This window comes from Mobula birostris, chromosome 9 (assembly GCF_030028105.1).
Source record: "Mobula birostris isolate sMobBir1 chromosome 9, sMobBir1.hap1, whole genome shotgun sequence".
Classification (NCBI taxonomy): Eukaryota; Metazoa; Chordata; class Chondrichthyes; order Myliobatiformes; family Myliobatidae; genus Mobula; species Mobula birostris.
Window position 1 is genome coordinate 144,059,589 of NC_092378.1, and position 16,302 is coordinate 144,075,890.

General features: G+C 43.4%; 1 protein-coding gene across 4 annotated transcripts in view; it reads left to right on the top strand.

Annotated features, from left to right (window-relative positions):
* The window catches only part of cacna1ha (calcium channel, voltage-dependent, T type, alpha 1H subunit a), a 510,834-nt gene that overhangs the window by 467,847 nt on the left and 26,685 nt on the right, over nt 1-16,302 (top strand). For all 4 annotated transcript variants that reach the window (XM_072269033.1, XM_072269034.1, XM_072269032.1 and 1 more), the window contains exons 27-29: nt 8,574-8,644; nt 11,483-11,561; nt 12,180-12,301. In XM_072269033.1, the coding sequence (XP_072125134.1) occupies nt 8,574-8,644; nt 11,483-11,561; nt 12,180-12,301 (272 nt within the window). The remainder of the gene's footprint in view (nt 1-8,573; nt 8,645-11,482; nt 11,562-12,179; nt 12,302-16,302) is intronic.

Below are 16,302 nucleotides of genomic sequence, written 5' to 3' on the forward strand. Positions count from 1 at the left end.
ACAAAGTACCCAGGACATCTTTAGGAGTGGTGTCTCAGAAAGGCAGCGTCCATTACTAAGGACCTCCAGCACCCAGGGCATGCCCTTTTCTCACTGTTACCATCAGGGAGGAGATACAGAAGCCTGAAGGCACACACTCAGTGATTCAGGAACAGCTTCTTCCCCTCTGCCATCCGATTCCTAAATGGACATTGAATCTTTGGACACTACCTCACTTTTTTTAATACACAGTATTTCTGTTTTTTGCACGTTTTAAAAAATCTATTCAATACACGTAATTGATTTACTTGTTTATATATATTATTATGTTTTTATTTTATTTATTTTTTTCTCTCTCTGCTAGATTATGTATTGCATTGAACTGCTGCTGCTAAGGTAACAAATTTCACGTCACGTGCTGGTGATAATAAACCTGATTCTGATTCTGATTACAATGCCGGAGACCCAGGTTCAACTCGGCCACAGTTTGTACCTTCTCCCCATGACCGTGTGCATTTCCTCTGATTTCCTCCCACATTCCAAGGACGTACGGGTTAGTAGGTCCCATGGGTGTAATTGGGTGGCTCATTGGATCGGAAAGATCTATTTCTGTGCTGTATCCCTGATTAAAATCAGCAGAGGATGCTCCGAATAAAATTTCCCACTTTACAGTGCAGCCTTGCAAAAGAAAGAGAAAATTGCACGTCAATTTGGAAAAATATTGAACAAAGGAAGCACTGAGCAGTAGGTAGAAACAGCAGGAATGAAGGACAGAGACGTAAGAACATGCTTGCAATGACCAGCTTCACAGGAATATCCATAACATTCAGCAGGAACTACATTTAAACTTATACTCTGTTCTAAGTTACAGCATTTTTAAAAGAAAATATATTCCATTCTATTTCTCATGTTGAGAAACATCTTTTAATACCTCTCTATATCTGGGAATTGAATGACTTTCTGTATACAGAGTAAATGAAATAAAATACAGTGCTGTGCAAAAGAATATACTGTATATATAACTAGTATTGCACAGTACTGCTGCCGCAAAAAAAAACAAATTTCATGACATATGTGAGTGATGATCAACCTGATTCTGATACGGGTCTCTGTTGTGGACTGAGAGTGGGAAGGGGGCAGGGAGAGGGGAATCATGGCTGGGAAAAGGGGAATGGAGAGGGGAGGGAGCAGGAAGCACCAGAGAGACATTCTGTAATGATCCATAAACCAATTGTTTGGAATCGAATGACCTTGCCTGATGTCTCAGGGCTGGGTGTGTCTGCACCTGCGTCACCCACACCAACACCCCCCCCCCCAGCACTCCTTCTCTGCTACCTGTCCCACACCACTTCCAACCCTTGCCATTCCCAAATCCTTTGCTCCACCAGCTTTACAAACTCACTCTCCATTCCACGTTGACAAACACTGTACTCTGCAAAAGTCTTAAGCACCCTAGCTATATACAGTATGTGGCTAACCCTCTCGCACAGTGCTGTATGTATTGTTTCATTTATTCTGTACACAAAAGATCATTCAATTCCCAGTTATGGACAAATCATCTGCTTCTCAATATTCAAAATTTAAAGGAATATTTTCCCTGTTAAAAAAGCCAAAATTTAGAGCAGAATATGGGTTTAAATATTGTTCCTGCAGAATGTTATGGGGCAAATTTTGCCATATGGAGCTAACAATCGTAGAAAGTGCCAGCTTTCATGTGCTGAAATTTCAATAAGACTCAAATTTATATGCAAGTTCCATTGCCAAGTATGAAGACCAGGAGTTACTGACCGACACATCGGTGCCACATCTGGTATCACAGTACAGCATGGGAGCAGACCATTTGGCCCATCGTGTCTGTGCGGACCATGATGCCATTCGAAGTCAAAGTCGAGCTTGTTGTCATTTAAAGATCTTGATAAAGATTTGCTTTATTAGATGTACGTGGAAACATCAAAACACAGAGTGAAATGTGCCATTTGCGTTAATGGCCATCACAGGCCGGGGGTGTGCTGGGGGCAGACTGCAAGTGTCATCACATTTCCAGCACCAACAGAACACGGCCAGAACTCACCAACCCTGGCCCTAACCATGCGTGGTTTGGAATGTGGGAGCCACGGCAACATAGCGGTTAGCCTGATGCTTTTATAGCTCAGGGCATCGGAGTTCAGAGTCCAGTTCCAACGTCATCTGTGAGGGGTCTGTACCCCGTGGAATGTCAAACGAGAGAAAATCTGCAGATGCTGGAAATCCAGAGCAACACACACAAAATGCTGGAGGAACTCAGCAGGCCAGGCAGCATCTGTGGAAAAAGGTACAGTCAACGTTTCGGGCCAAGACCCTTCGGAAGGATCCTTCAACTCGAAACCTCGACTGTACTTTTTTCCATCGATGCTGCCTGGCCTGCTGGGCTCCTCTGGCATTTTGGGTGTGCCCCATGGAACGTGTGGGCTTTCTCCAGGTCCTCTGGTTTCCTCCCACAGTCCAATAACGCACCAGTCAGTAGATTAATTAGTCACTGCCCTTTGATTAGTCTAGGGTTAATTCGGAGGTTGCTGGGTAGTGTGGCAGAAGGGGCTGGAAGACTTGATACTGCACTGTTTTTTTTAGGCATCCGTTAGTCTCATGAGACCATGGATTTGCGCCTTGGAAGGTTTCCAGGGCGCAGGCCTGGGCAAGGTTGTATGGAAGACCAGCAGTTGCCCATGCTGCAAGTCTCCCCTCTCCATGACACCGATGTTGTCCAAGGGAAGGGCATTAGGACCCATACAGCTTGGCACCGGTGTCGTCGCAGAGCAATGTGTGATAAAATGCCTTGCTCAAGGACACATACACTGCCTCCACCAAGGCTCGAACTAGTGACCTTCGAATCACTAGACAAACACCTTAACCACTTGGCCACGCGCCAACACACTGCACTGTATCTTTATCTAAAAGAATGAATGAATTAATGAAATAAACCGGAGTGCCTGGAGGAAATGCACACAGTCATGAGGAGAATGTTTGAACTCCTTACAGACAACGGCGGAATTTGAACCCCGTCTGCTGGCACTGTAAAACGTTACACTAACCTCTATGCCACCATGCTGGCCCACAAGTACATGTGTGTGCAATGAAACATTTACATGTGCAGCATCACAGGCACGTAACTTCATCTCAGCAGCATTCACAAGAAAAAAATACATTAATCATAAATATTACAAAATTTTTACTGAGGTTGCATACATTTTCTAACAAATCCCATTTGTTTGCACACGTCCATTCTTCCTCCACACTTTGCCTGTCTGTGTGTCTATCTAAATGCCTCCTAAATGTTTTTACGTGTATCTGCTCTAGGTATCTGCCATTCTCTGTGTAAATAAACTTGTCTCACTTGTGACTCCTTCAACCTTTCCCCCACTGTATTGAAGCTATACTGTCTTGTATTTGACATTTTCACCCCAGGGAATGGACCGGCTATTACCCTATTGATACCCCTCATAATTTTACATATCTTTATGATGTTGCCTCTCAGCCTCCAGTGCTGCAAGTTTGTCCAACCTTTTCTTATGACTAATAAAGAGATTAGTTTTATTTTTCACACGTACAGCAAAATTTACAGTGAAGTATGTCATTTTGCGTTGATGACCAACACAATCTAAGGATTGTGCTGGGATAGCTCACCACGATCGCCACACTTCTGGCACCAGAGTAGCGTACCCACAACTCACTAACCCTAACTGTACATCTTCCTGGAGCAGCTGAAGGAAATCCACTGGGAGAACCTGCAAACTCCTTACAGATAGCAGCAGGAATTGAACCAGACCGGTGATCACTGACACCGTAAAACAATTGTTTGACTGCCACGCTGCCGTGTCGCCCGTACTTTGTGAACCAGGCCACATCCTGGTGAACCTCTTTTTTTGCATCCTTTCCAAAGCCTTGAAACGCAGTGAGTCGAACTGCACCCAGTGACCTAAATGTGACTAAACAAAGTTTTATGGAGCTGCACCATGACTAGCCACCATTCACATTCAGTACCCGGTAGCGTCGTGGTTAGCACAACACTTCACAGTACAGGCGATCTGGGTTCAATTCCCGCTCCTGCCTGTAGGGAATTTGTACGTTCTCCCTGTGACTTCCTCCGGGTGCTCCAGTTTCTTCCCACAGTCCAAAGACGTACCAGTTGGTGGTTTAATTGGTCTTTGGTAAATTGGTAAATTGTCCGTGATTAGACTAGGATTAAATTGGCTGATTGTTGGGTGGTGTGGCTTGAAAGGCCAAAAGTGCCTAATCTGCACTATATCCCAATAAATAAATAAATAATGAAAGCACTCATGCCACTTGCCTTCTTTACCAGCAGGTTCATTTGTGTCGCCACTTTCAAAGAGCAATGCACCTGCACCATAAGGTCAGAGTCTGACTCGGGTTTATTATCAATGATGTACGCCATGGAATCTGTTATTTTGTGGTGGCGGCATAGTGTAATACATAATAAATGATTATCAATTACAGTAAGAAATATAATAAACAGTGCAAATGAGGAATAGTGAGGTAGTGTTCATGGACTATTCACAAATCTGATGGCAAAGGGGAAGGAGCTGTCCCTGAAACATTAAGAGTATGTCTTCAGGCTCCACTACCTACCCCACTGATGATAGTGAAGAGAAAAGGGCATGTCCTTAATGAGAAAGTCCTTAATGACGGATGCACCGGCTTTTGAAGACTTCCTCAGTGGTGGGGAGACTTGTGCCTCTGATGGAGCTGGTTGAATCTACAACTCTCCCCAACCTCTTTTGATCCTTCATGTTGGAGCTTCCACTGTGGGCATTGGTTCAACCAGTCTGAACGCTCTCCACCGTACATCTTGGTGTCATATCCCTGTGTACTAATCTGTAACATACCCTATGTAATTAGTGAACAGTATCTGCCCACTTCCCATTGGAAACCTAGTGCTGTGTTTAATTTGAGGCCCAATTGACATTCCTACTCAATGAGAATTCAATGATGCAACTTTGGACTGGAGAGCGTGTTATCCTCTGCTACCATTCTGGGAACTGATAGTGACATTTTTTGGTTCATTCCTTTGTTACATTAAAGAGAGAGGCCATTCAGCCCAGTGAGTCTGTGCCAACTTGCATTCTCACACTAATTTTTCCTCTAATGGTCCCCCATATTTTTTATCAATATATCAGTACACCCTAGATTCCAATGTTCACCTCTGTATATTGTCACTGATTGCCTTCGTTTGCACATTGGTCGCTTCTCAGTATTTGTTTGTGTGTAGCTTTGCATTGATTCTATTGTATTTTTTTAGATTACGAGGACACGCAGTCCTCTCTTATTGTCATTTAGTAATGCATGCATTAAGAAATGATACAATATTTTTCCGGAATGATATCACAGAGACACATGACAAACCAAGACTGAAAGACTGACAAAAACCACATAATTATAACATATAGTTACAACAGTGCAAAGCAATACCGTAATTTGATAAGAACAGACCATGGGCACGGTAAAATCACTGAGTCTCTCAAAAGTCCCATCATCTCACGCAGACGGTGGACCTCCAGTGCCGCCAACTTGCCGATGCAGCATCCCGGAAGCATCCAACCACAGTCCGACTCTGAGTCCGTCCGAAAACTCCGAGCCTCCAACCAGCTCCCCGACACCGACGCACCGAGCACCATCTCTGCCGAGCGCTTCGACCCCAGCCCAGGAAACAGGCAATAGGCAAGGCCGAGGATTTGGGGCCTTCCCTCCGGAGATTCTCGATCGCGCAGTAGCAGCGGCAGCGAAGCAGGCATTTCAGAAGTTTCTCCAGATGTTCCTCCGTGCTTCTTCACGTCTGTCTCTATCAAATCAGGATTGTGCACGGCATCCTACTTCACAGATACGATATCAATTCGGAACGGCCGCGCGCGCTGCGTTGCGCCGGCATCTTCTCCTCCCTCCTTTAATTTGTATTGTATTTCTTTGTTCTACTGTGAATGCCTGCAAGAAAATGCATATCAGGGTAGAATATGATCACATGTTCATGGTTTGATAATAAATTTACTTTGAACTCTAAACCAGGCCCTTTTGGAAGATCTCATCCATGCTGACTGCGATGCCTATCTACACTAATCCCATTTGCCAGTCTTCTTATGTAGGCAACTGTTCAAGTGCCATAGAAATATTGTAACTGCACCTGTCCTCTACTAGCTCGTCCCAGGTAGACCCCACTCTTCGTGTGGATAATCTTCATTTTATTTTATCTAGCGATACAGCGCGGAGTAGGCCCCCCACCCCTTCAAGCTGCACTGCTCCAGCAACCCCCAATTTAACCCTAACCTAATCACAGGATAATTTACGATGACTATTCAACCTACCCGGTACACCTTTGGTCTGTGGGAGGAAACCAAAATACCTGGAGAAGACCCATGCATTCCACGAGACAGGTGTACAGAGACTCCTTAGAGAGCACACTGGAGTTGAACTCTAAACTCCAATGCCCCAGGCTGTAATAGTGTTGCGCCAACTGCCCAGATTCTCCGACCTCCTTTAATTTCTTCCCTCTCAGTTTAAACCTGTGCCTTCTAGTTCTAGATTGCTTTGCCCCGGAAAAATACTCCCATCTATATTACAAAGCTTTTTCAGATCATTCTGACGCAATTTAAATAGAAGAGCTTAGAATATAAAACCGAGGATATGATGCTGAGGCTTTGTAAAGCACTGGCCAGACCACATCTGGAGTTTTATGCCCCGTGTCTAAGAAAGCATGTGCTGGCATAGGAGAGGGTCCAGAGGAAGTTTAGGAGAACGATTCTGGGAATGAAAAGGTTAATGTATGAGCACTGTTTGATGACTCTTGGACTGTGCTTGCTGGAGTTTATAAAAAAAGAGAGGGAATCTAATTGAAACCTAACAAATAATGAAAGGCCCTGATAGAGTGGACATGGAGAGGGTGCGTTCAATAGTAAGAAAGTCTAAGAGCAGAGGGCACAGCCTCGGATTAGGACATCTCTTTAGAGTGGAAATGAGGAAGAATTTCTCCAGCCAGAGGGTGGTGAATCTGTGGAATTCATTGCCACAAAAGCCTGTGGAGACCAAGTCATTGAGTATGTTTAAAGCAGAGGCTGATAGGTTCTTGATTGGAGTGGACATCCAAGGATATAGAAAGAAGGTAGGAGAATGGGGTTGAGAGAGATGATAAATCAGCCATGATGGAATAGTAGAGCAGACTCGATGAGTAGAATAGCCTAATTCTGCTCCTATGTCTTTTGATCTAATTAGCAGAATGTTTCATTCTGGAAGACGCATGGCTCATATCGGAACCTTACCAGTTTTAACAGAAAGGAAGTTAAGTGGGTTCGTCGATGAATATGTGACTTTCTGCCAAACTTCCATGCTGGTGCTGCCCCCAGAACATGCTTCCTACCCAGGCGAAACAGACGGAAATGCCAGAATGATATTTGTGTAACGCTAGCAAGGAAGGCTAATGCATAACACCTTCTATTTCCTTTTTGCAACACTCAATTTATAGTGTTTACATAATGATGGTTTAATATCACCGGCATATCTTTCAAAATTTGTTAACTTTGTGCTAGCAGTACAATGAAATATATGGTAAATAAATATAGAGAAAGTAAAGAATTAGGTGAAGTATATGATGATGATGGCTGTTTCTTCACTTGCGAAGATCAGGAGGGAAAACTCCATCGCTGTCGGACTTTTCTTCCCTCCTGCGCTGTGCAGGTTTATAGCGAGGATCAGTGCACGCAGACCGATTACACTCATTAGGTCTGGGACATTCCACAATGGCACAGCGAGCCGCAGCGACTGCGGTGACCGCAGGGCTGTAGGTTGAGTATCGGAGTTTTCCTTCTCCTAGACAGACTGCCCGGCAAGGCTAACAAGTCCCATCTACCAGAGTTTGGAATCAGAGTTGTCCTCCTAAGGTGGCTGCCGGCCAAGGCAGATGAGCCCAGCCTGGCTGCCCGGTTGTACCTCTGGAGACTCGGTCACACCATGATATAGCAAGCTCAGTAAGAACAGGGGCGCCATGTGAAGGCGTTGCTATGTGCACAGGAGTGTAGGAGAGGTCATATGCAAGTGACTTCCTGCATGGCAAACCAAACAGTGGTCCTGTGGCGATCACTACACCTGGAGAGGAGAGGCTATGGGAGATACTTCACATACGTATACATATATATATCCTTAATATATATACCGGGTGCTCCAGTTCCCTCAACAGTCCAAAGACATGCCAGTTGGTCATTGTAAATTGTCCTATTATTAGGCTGGGTTAAATCGGGTAATTGCTAGCGGCGCAGGCCTGAGGGGCCTACTCCACATCATATCTCAATAAATAAATACACAGATTTGTAGTTTGGTTCGCTGGAAATTGGTTGCATATAAATGTCAACAGTAGAGTTAAAAGCGTATTGATGCAAATTGCCTTTAGTTTTAGCGAGGGTTAGCCTGGGGGGAGCTGTTCGAAATGTAGCGGGAGCAGTACTCCTGGTTGCCCGATGATTAGTATGGATGCAGTGGGCAGAAAAGCACATATTAACTTAATGATTTTTTGACATGATCTATATTAAGTGCATCTTGTTGATATTCTATATTTCTAGTGTTGAAACTGCTCAAGATGGCGACTGGAATGAGAGCTTTACTTGACACAGTTGTGCAGGCTTTGCCTCAGGTATGAACGACAATTTTAATATTATTTCATAATTATTGTAAGTTTCAATAAGAAATGAAGTAAATAAATAGTCAAAGCAGGAAGACCGGAAGAGAAAGACCAAAGCAAGATGGCACCAGAGGGAGGCTGACATTTTGTGTACAGCTCTAACACTGTGACTCTAGTTATCAGAATAAGTCAAATGCATCTCCTGATTGCCCAACAAACTGAAGTGTGGTAGAATGAGTGGATGATCAGCACCACTCTGTGAGTACATCACTTCAGAAGGAGCTGTCTATCACCGCCCCCTGGGTCTCCTCCGCCTTTCCTTTCTCCCATGTCCACTTTCCTCGCTTATCAAATTTCTTTCTCTCCAGCCCTTTACCTTTCCTACCCACCTGGCTTCAGCTGTCACCTTCATTCTCCTTCCTTCCTCCTCCCACCTTTTTATTCTGGTGCATTTCCCTTCCTTTTCAGTCCTGAAGAAGGATCTCGGCCTGAACCATCGACTGTTTATTCATTTCCATAGATGCTGCCTGACCTGCCATTTTGTGCTTATTGCTTAGGATAATGTTGAAGCCAGTTTGGCTCAATTTCTTAGCTACCAGTGTAATTATTGCAATATGCTGTGGGGGTGGGGTGGGGGTTGGCATAAATTGAATTTTGAGCAAATTGAAAATCCAGATATTTCCTTGTGTGTTTGTTTTAAAAAGATTGCGCTTGAAGAACATACTGTTCACAAAATGGTTCCAGGCTTTCTGCGGGATTCATCCGTATTGAGTATCCACTCACTCACATATTGTGCCTTCAGGAGGCTTCAGAAAATAAACCACAACATTTCCAGAAGGACACTAGTAGATAGTTCTTGAAAAACTATGTAACCAAGCCCCAATCTACCAGAACTGTTTCTGGCTAACATGTAAATGTTTCCGGTTTTATATATACTTCTCTTAAAGGTAGTGGAATCAAAGGTTATGGGGATAAGGCAGGAACTGGATACTGATTGTGGATGATCAGCCATGATCACAGTGAATGGCGGTGCTGGCTCGAAGGGCCGAATGGCCTACTCCTGCACCTATTGTCTATTGTCTATTGTCTATTCTCAAATGTCACTTGTTGGATTGACACAATCATTCAAAATGCTTTTGTTTTATGTGTAGCCCAGGGAAAAGTACACACTCAGGACAACAAAGGTTTTCTCGGGTTTTAATTCCTTTATCGGTTTTCGATGTTTAAGTGCCAGAAGAGGGTCGTGAAACAAAATGAACAAATTTACAACCAGTTCTTGTCGTTACAATCTCAGTTTAACTTCCGATTCACAACCTAGTATATGGACAGAATTGTGTTTGCAGTATAAAAATACCAGAACTAATACGGTACAAATACGGTAGTGGCAATCCTACTTGGATGGTGAGGAACTTGGTATAAGCCACTCTACCCAGCGTTGATTTCTTCACTCGTGAAAATCTTTCCTCACCATGCCCAGCACACTCTGGGAAGAACCCCAATTCCAATGCCTCACCACATCTTCAGCAGAAAACAAAATGGTCTCCACACTATCCTGCGCGTGTGTAATGACATCACCGTCTCCTTAAAGGCACAGACAACTATTCTAGCATTACCCGGATGGATGCCTAAGTACACTTTTAACGATACTGAATACCGACGGTCACCCGGTTACATATATGACAATCCTGTTTTCAGTTGCATTACTCAACTTTTCCAGCTACCAGTCCAAAAAATACAGTACTGTGCAAAAGAATTAGGCACATATATTAAGCTAGGCTGCCTAAGACCTTTGCGGTATATTGTATTTGTTAACATGGAGCAGAGAGCGAGTTTGTAAATCTAGCAGGAGCAAAGGATGAGGGGGGATCGCCGTGGGAGGAATGTGGAACAGGTGGCAGAGGAGAAATGCCAAGATCTGGGGTGGTATGAATGTAGACAAACCCAACCCTGAGACACCAGGAAAAGTCATTCAATTCCAAACAATTAGTTTATTGATCATTACAGAATGTCTCTCTGGTGCTTCCCGTTACCTCTCCTCTCCATTCCCCTTTTCCCAACCATGATTCCCCTCTCCCTGCCCCCTTCCCACTCTCAGTCCAGCATAGAAACCCACTTCAGAATCAGGTACCTGTATATGTCATAGGTCATAACGCATATGTCATAAAATTTGTTTTTTCTTGTGTGGCAGCAGTACGGTGGAATACATAAAATTTCTACAGTACTGTACAAACATCTCAACCACCCCAGCTATATATATATGTGCCCAAGACTTTTGCACAGTACTGTATCAAGAAATACACACAATGGCCACTTTATTAGGTACAGCTGATTGCACTAACCATGGCATAGTAGCATCGTGATTAGTGCAATCGCTTTGAGACGGCAGTGTGGCAGTTCAATCCCTGCCACTGTCTGTAAGGAAGTTGCACGTTTTTCCTGTGACAGCATAGGCTTTCTCCGGGTGCTCTGGTTTCCTCCTACGTTCCAAAGACATACAGGTTATGGTTAGTGGGTTGCGGGCATGCTGCGTTGGCGCCGGAAGTGTGTCGACACTTTGCAGGCTGCCCAGAACATTCCTTGCTGACTTAATTTGGTGTAAACGGCGTATTTCACTATATGTTTCAACGTACACGTGACAAGTGAAGCTAATCTTTGATGTTTAAAATTTGACATTAGATCTTACAAGGCTGAAGACCATTCAGCCCAGTGAGTGTATCCTATCTCATTGGAGGAAAATGCAGTTCGTCCTATACATTAGATGCCTGCAGAATTTAAGTGACATTATGAATCAGTTTATGCACATACACCTCTCTACATTCTCTAAGAAATCTTGTTCTTTTTATATTTCAGGTGGGAAACCTTGGCTTACTGTTCATGCTTTTGTTTTTTATCTATGCGGCTCTTGGAGTTGAGCTCTTCGGAAAGCTGGGTGAGACCTTAATTAACCGATCTCCTCATTACATCCATTGAGAAGGAGTAATTATTATTTGCGAGCTTATGTGTTTTATTTTAAAGTAGATGAAACCACAGCAACTTATTAAGCAGGACAGTCTGGCAGGGTCTGATAGAGTGGAACATTCGTCATTTGAAATACAATCTGTGAAAGTGCATCCCTTTTGCCTGCACCATATTAGAACCTGGGGGCATCAGTTACCTTGATTCTATTGCAGCTCAGGTGTTGTGGAGTTTGGAGTTCAAATCCAGCACCATCTGTAAGGAGTTTGTACGTTCTCCCTGTGACCATGTGGGTTTTCTCCCACAGTCCATAGGTGTACCAGTTACTAGGTTAATTGGTCATTGTAAATTGTCCTGTGACTAGGCTAGGGTTAAATAGGTGGGTTGCTGGGTGGTGCGGCTCATAAGGTCGGAAGGGCCTGTTGTGTACTGTATCTCTAAATAAATTAAAAATAATTCAGATCTAAATGTTAATATAAAACAGCAGGTATTCAAATAAAATGTGAACTATCATTAATGGGTTTTTGGGATACGAACATGATGGAATCTTTTCAGTCTTCAATAAATGGAATTGGATTATTTTGCCCGGCAGTGTGTAACGACGAAAACCCGTGTGAGGGCCTCAGTCGGCATGCAACTTTTGAGAATTTTGGGATGGCGTTTCTTACTTTATTCCGAGTGTCTACTGGTGATAACTGGAATGGAATAATGAAGGTATGTAATTAATTCAGTTCAGGCATTAACAATTCACCCGGAGCCTATTAATTAGAATGTCCTGACAGAAACAGAATGATCTCACTTGCCAATATTTACACTCAGTGGCCACTTTATTAGGTACAGCTGTACAGCTGCTGGTTAATCAGCCAATCACGTGGCAGCAGCTGCTTTCAGACATGGTCAGATTTAATTCACTGGCATACAGTACATGGTGAAACTTGTTGTTTTGCACAGCAGTGCATTGCAATACATAATAATAAAAGTATAAATTACAATGAGATGTAAAAATATAAAAAAATAAGTAAGTAGGGCAAAAGGAGAGGAAAAAGGAATAGTGAGGTAGTGCTGAAGGTAGTGAGGTAGTTCATTATCCATTCAGAAATATGATGGGAGAGGGGAAGGAGCCGCTCCTGAACTGTTGAGTGTGGGTCTTCAGGCTCCTCTACCTCCTCCTTGATGGTAGCAATGAGATGAGGGCACGTCCTGGGTGATGAGGGTCTTTAAGGATGGATGCCGCCTTTTTGAGACGTTGCTCGCCTTTAGAAGATGTCCTCATTGCTGGGGAGGCTGCTGCCATTGATGGAGCTGGCCCAGTTTACAACTTCCTGCAGCTTTAGCTGATCCTGTGCAGTGGCCCCTCCACACAAGAGTGTGTTGCACCCAGTTAGAATGCTCTCCACGGTACTTTTGTAGAAATTTGCCAGAGTCTTTGGTGGCATCCAAGACTCCTCAAACTCCTAATAGAATATAGCTGCTGTCATGCCTCCTTTGTAATTACATCAAAATGTTAAGCTCCCATTAGATCTTCAGAGATGCTGACACCCAGAAGCTTAAAGCTGCTCATCCTTTCCACTGCTGATCCCTCCATGAGGACTGGAGTGTGTGATCCCTCGACTTCCCCTTCCCGAAGTCCACAATCCATTCCTTGATCTTACTGACATTGAGTGCAAGGTTGTTGTTGTGACACCACTCAACCAGCTGATCTATCTTTCTCCTGTACAGCTCCTCATCACCATCTGAAATTCTGCCACCAATAGTTGTGTTGTCAGCAAATTTGGAGATGGCATTTGAGCTGTGCCTAGCCTCACAGTTGTGGTTATAGAGAGAGTAGAGCAGTGGGCTAAGCACATATCACTGTGGTGTGCCAGTGATGTTTGGAGAACGGGGAAGAAATGTGGTCGAAGTGATATTGATCATGGAATGATTGTTGGTGCCAGATGGGGTGGTTTGAGGATCTCAGAAACTGCTCATGTCCTGGGATTTTCACACACAACGGTCTCTAGAGTTTACAGAGAATGGTGCAAAAAACATCCAGCGAACGGCAGTTCTCTGGGCAAAAAAATGCTTTGTTAATGAGAGAGATCAGAGGAGAATAGACAGAGTGTTTCAAGCTGACAGGAAGGCAACAGTAACTCAAGCAACCATGCATTACAACAATCATGTGCAGAAGAGCATCTCTGAATGTACAACACTTTGAACCTTGAAGTGGATGGGCTACAGCAGCAGAAGATCACGAACCAACACTCAATGGCCACTTTTTTTTTTAGGGTCAGCGGGTACCTAATAAAGTGGCCACTGGGTGTATATGTATATTATGGCTACTGTTTGTATTGCACTGTACTACTGCCACAAAACAACAAATTTCATGGCATACGTCAGCGATTATAAACCTGGTTCTAATTCTGAAATGGTATCAGAATCAGAATTAAAATCAATTTTATTATCAGTGACATAATATATGTTGTGAAATTTGTTGCTTAACTCCAATACATAAAAAGTTGCCATAAGTTGCAATAAGAAATATATAATAAACAAGTAGTGTGAAAAGAGAGCAAATGGTGCGGCAATGTTCAGGGGCTCTTGGGCTGCTCAGAAATCTAATATGCATAACTGATGGAGATTTGATGGCTGGCATTGATATGGTGGGCTGAAGGGCCTTTTTTTCTGTGCTGTATGACTCTATGAGAGCTCCATCCTGATGGGTGACTTCTTTTGGGCTGAGTAATTATTCAAGTCACACTCCAACACTTCTCCGGACCCCAATTGAATCTTCTTGTCACTGACAGAGCTCCCAATAACTGTATTTTTACAGCCTTCTTGCAAAATCTAACTACAGGCTGGTTGAATTGGGTAAGCCAGCACTTATGAGATTGACAGGGCTACAAGCCCAAAGTATGAATGACATATCACTGGGAACCTAACCAGAGTGGATAGGAATTCAGAGAAACTAATCACATTTTGTAGATGAGCTGTGACCTTTATGAGTGTTTAATCTACTGAGGAACTATATCTGTCACAGGGAGGAAGATACTGGTATTTTATCACCACAAGGCTGAAATAAAAATAAACCTTGCTGCTATATCCTTCACCTTTATATCATTCCGCTAAGGTTTATACAGTGGATTAAAATCAAAGTGTTTAATTATGCTTTTCTTGAAGCAGTTACATGCCTTATCAGGTTACACACCTGAGATGTGTTTTGAAAAGTAAGAGCTTAAAACTACAGTGGCTGCACAGGTCGATAGGGTGGTTAAGAAGGCATGTGACATACTTGCCTTTATGAGTTGGGGCATTGAGTTCAAAAGTCAGGAAGTTAGGTTGTAGCTTCATAAATCTCTAGTTAGACCACACCTGGAGTATTGCATACAGTTCTGGTTACCCCTCTATAGGAAGGATGTCAGGGTTCTGGAGAAGGTGCAGAAGAGGTTTACCAGGATGCTGCCTGGATGAGAGGGCATGTACTGTCGCAAGAGATTGGACAAAGTTGGGTTGTTTTCTCTGGAACGGCAGGGACTAAGGGGAGATCAGATAGAGGATTATAAGATTATGAGAGGCATAGATGGATTAGTTGAGTGGCAGGGTGGAGATATGTCTCTACCAAAGGAGGTGTAAGGTGCTCCTTCCCTCTGCCATCTTACAGGTCACCCTTTGGCTAGGTGTAGCACCTGCTTAGCCCCCCAGTCAGGGTCGCATGAAGTCATGGGAGCAGGTGGTGGATGGTTGTATGAGCAGCTGGTGCATGTCACAAGTCCTGGTTATGTGACCACTGACGCCAGGCAGACAATCTCTGAAGAGTATTGATAATGGCTGGGGTCACCTGTCTTCTAAAGATACTGCCCTGAAGAAGGCAATTGCAAACTTCTTCGGTAGAAAAAATTGCCAAGAACAATCATGGTCATGGAAAGACCATGATCACCCACATCATACGACATGGCACATAAGAAACGAATGAGATACATTAGACAGACAATATCTTTTTCCCAGGGTTGAAATGTCAAATAGCACAGAGCATGTGTTTAAGGTGAGAGGGGTAATTTTAAAGATGTGAGAGGCAAGTTTTTTTTACGTGGGGAGTGTTGAGTCCCTGGAATGTGCTGCCTGGTAGTGGTAGAAGCAGATACATTGTATCAGGGATTTTTGAGAGACATTTAGATTGGCGCGGTGGATGTGAGGGAAATGGAAGTATACGGGCATTGTGTAGGTAGTAGGGATGAGTTTAGTTGGGCCATTTGATGACTAATGTAATTGGGTCAGCACAACATTATGGGCCAAAGGGCCTGTTCCTGTGCTGTACTGTTCCATGACCTAAAACTGAAATTTTACAGATTGTAGTTATTTGAATTAATAATCTCTTTTCAAAATGATGACATCAGCATTTCACCGAAAGTGAAAGAATCTTCTTTTGAGAACCCTTAAAAATGTGAATGGTTTTGGGAAAAATTATTATAAATATGACTGAATCCGATACAGCAGCTTCGCGAGTCCAATACAGGAGAGAGAATTGACCAAGGTCAGCTCAAATTCTCTGAGGAGATAAAGTGAATAGTGGTCAGAAGCCACCTCATAGAAGGAAATACCCAGCAGTTTCTAAAAGAGAGACCCACTGCTTAACCATACTGACTAAATGTACTATTAGAGATGGTCAGGAATAGTTGTTGTACCGATTTTATCATTGTGACTTTAGGTTGGCTCACAAAGATGAGGTGTGATTGGTTTAT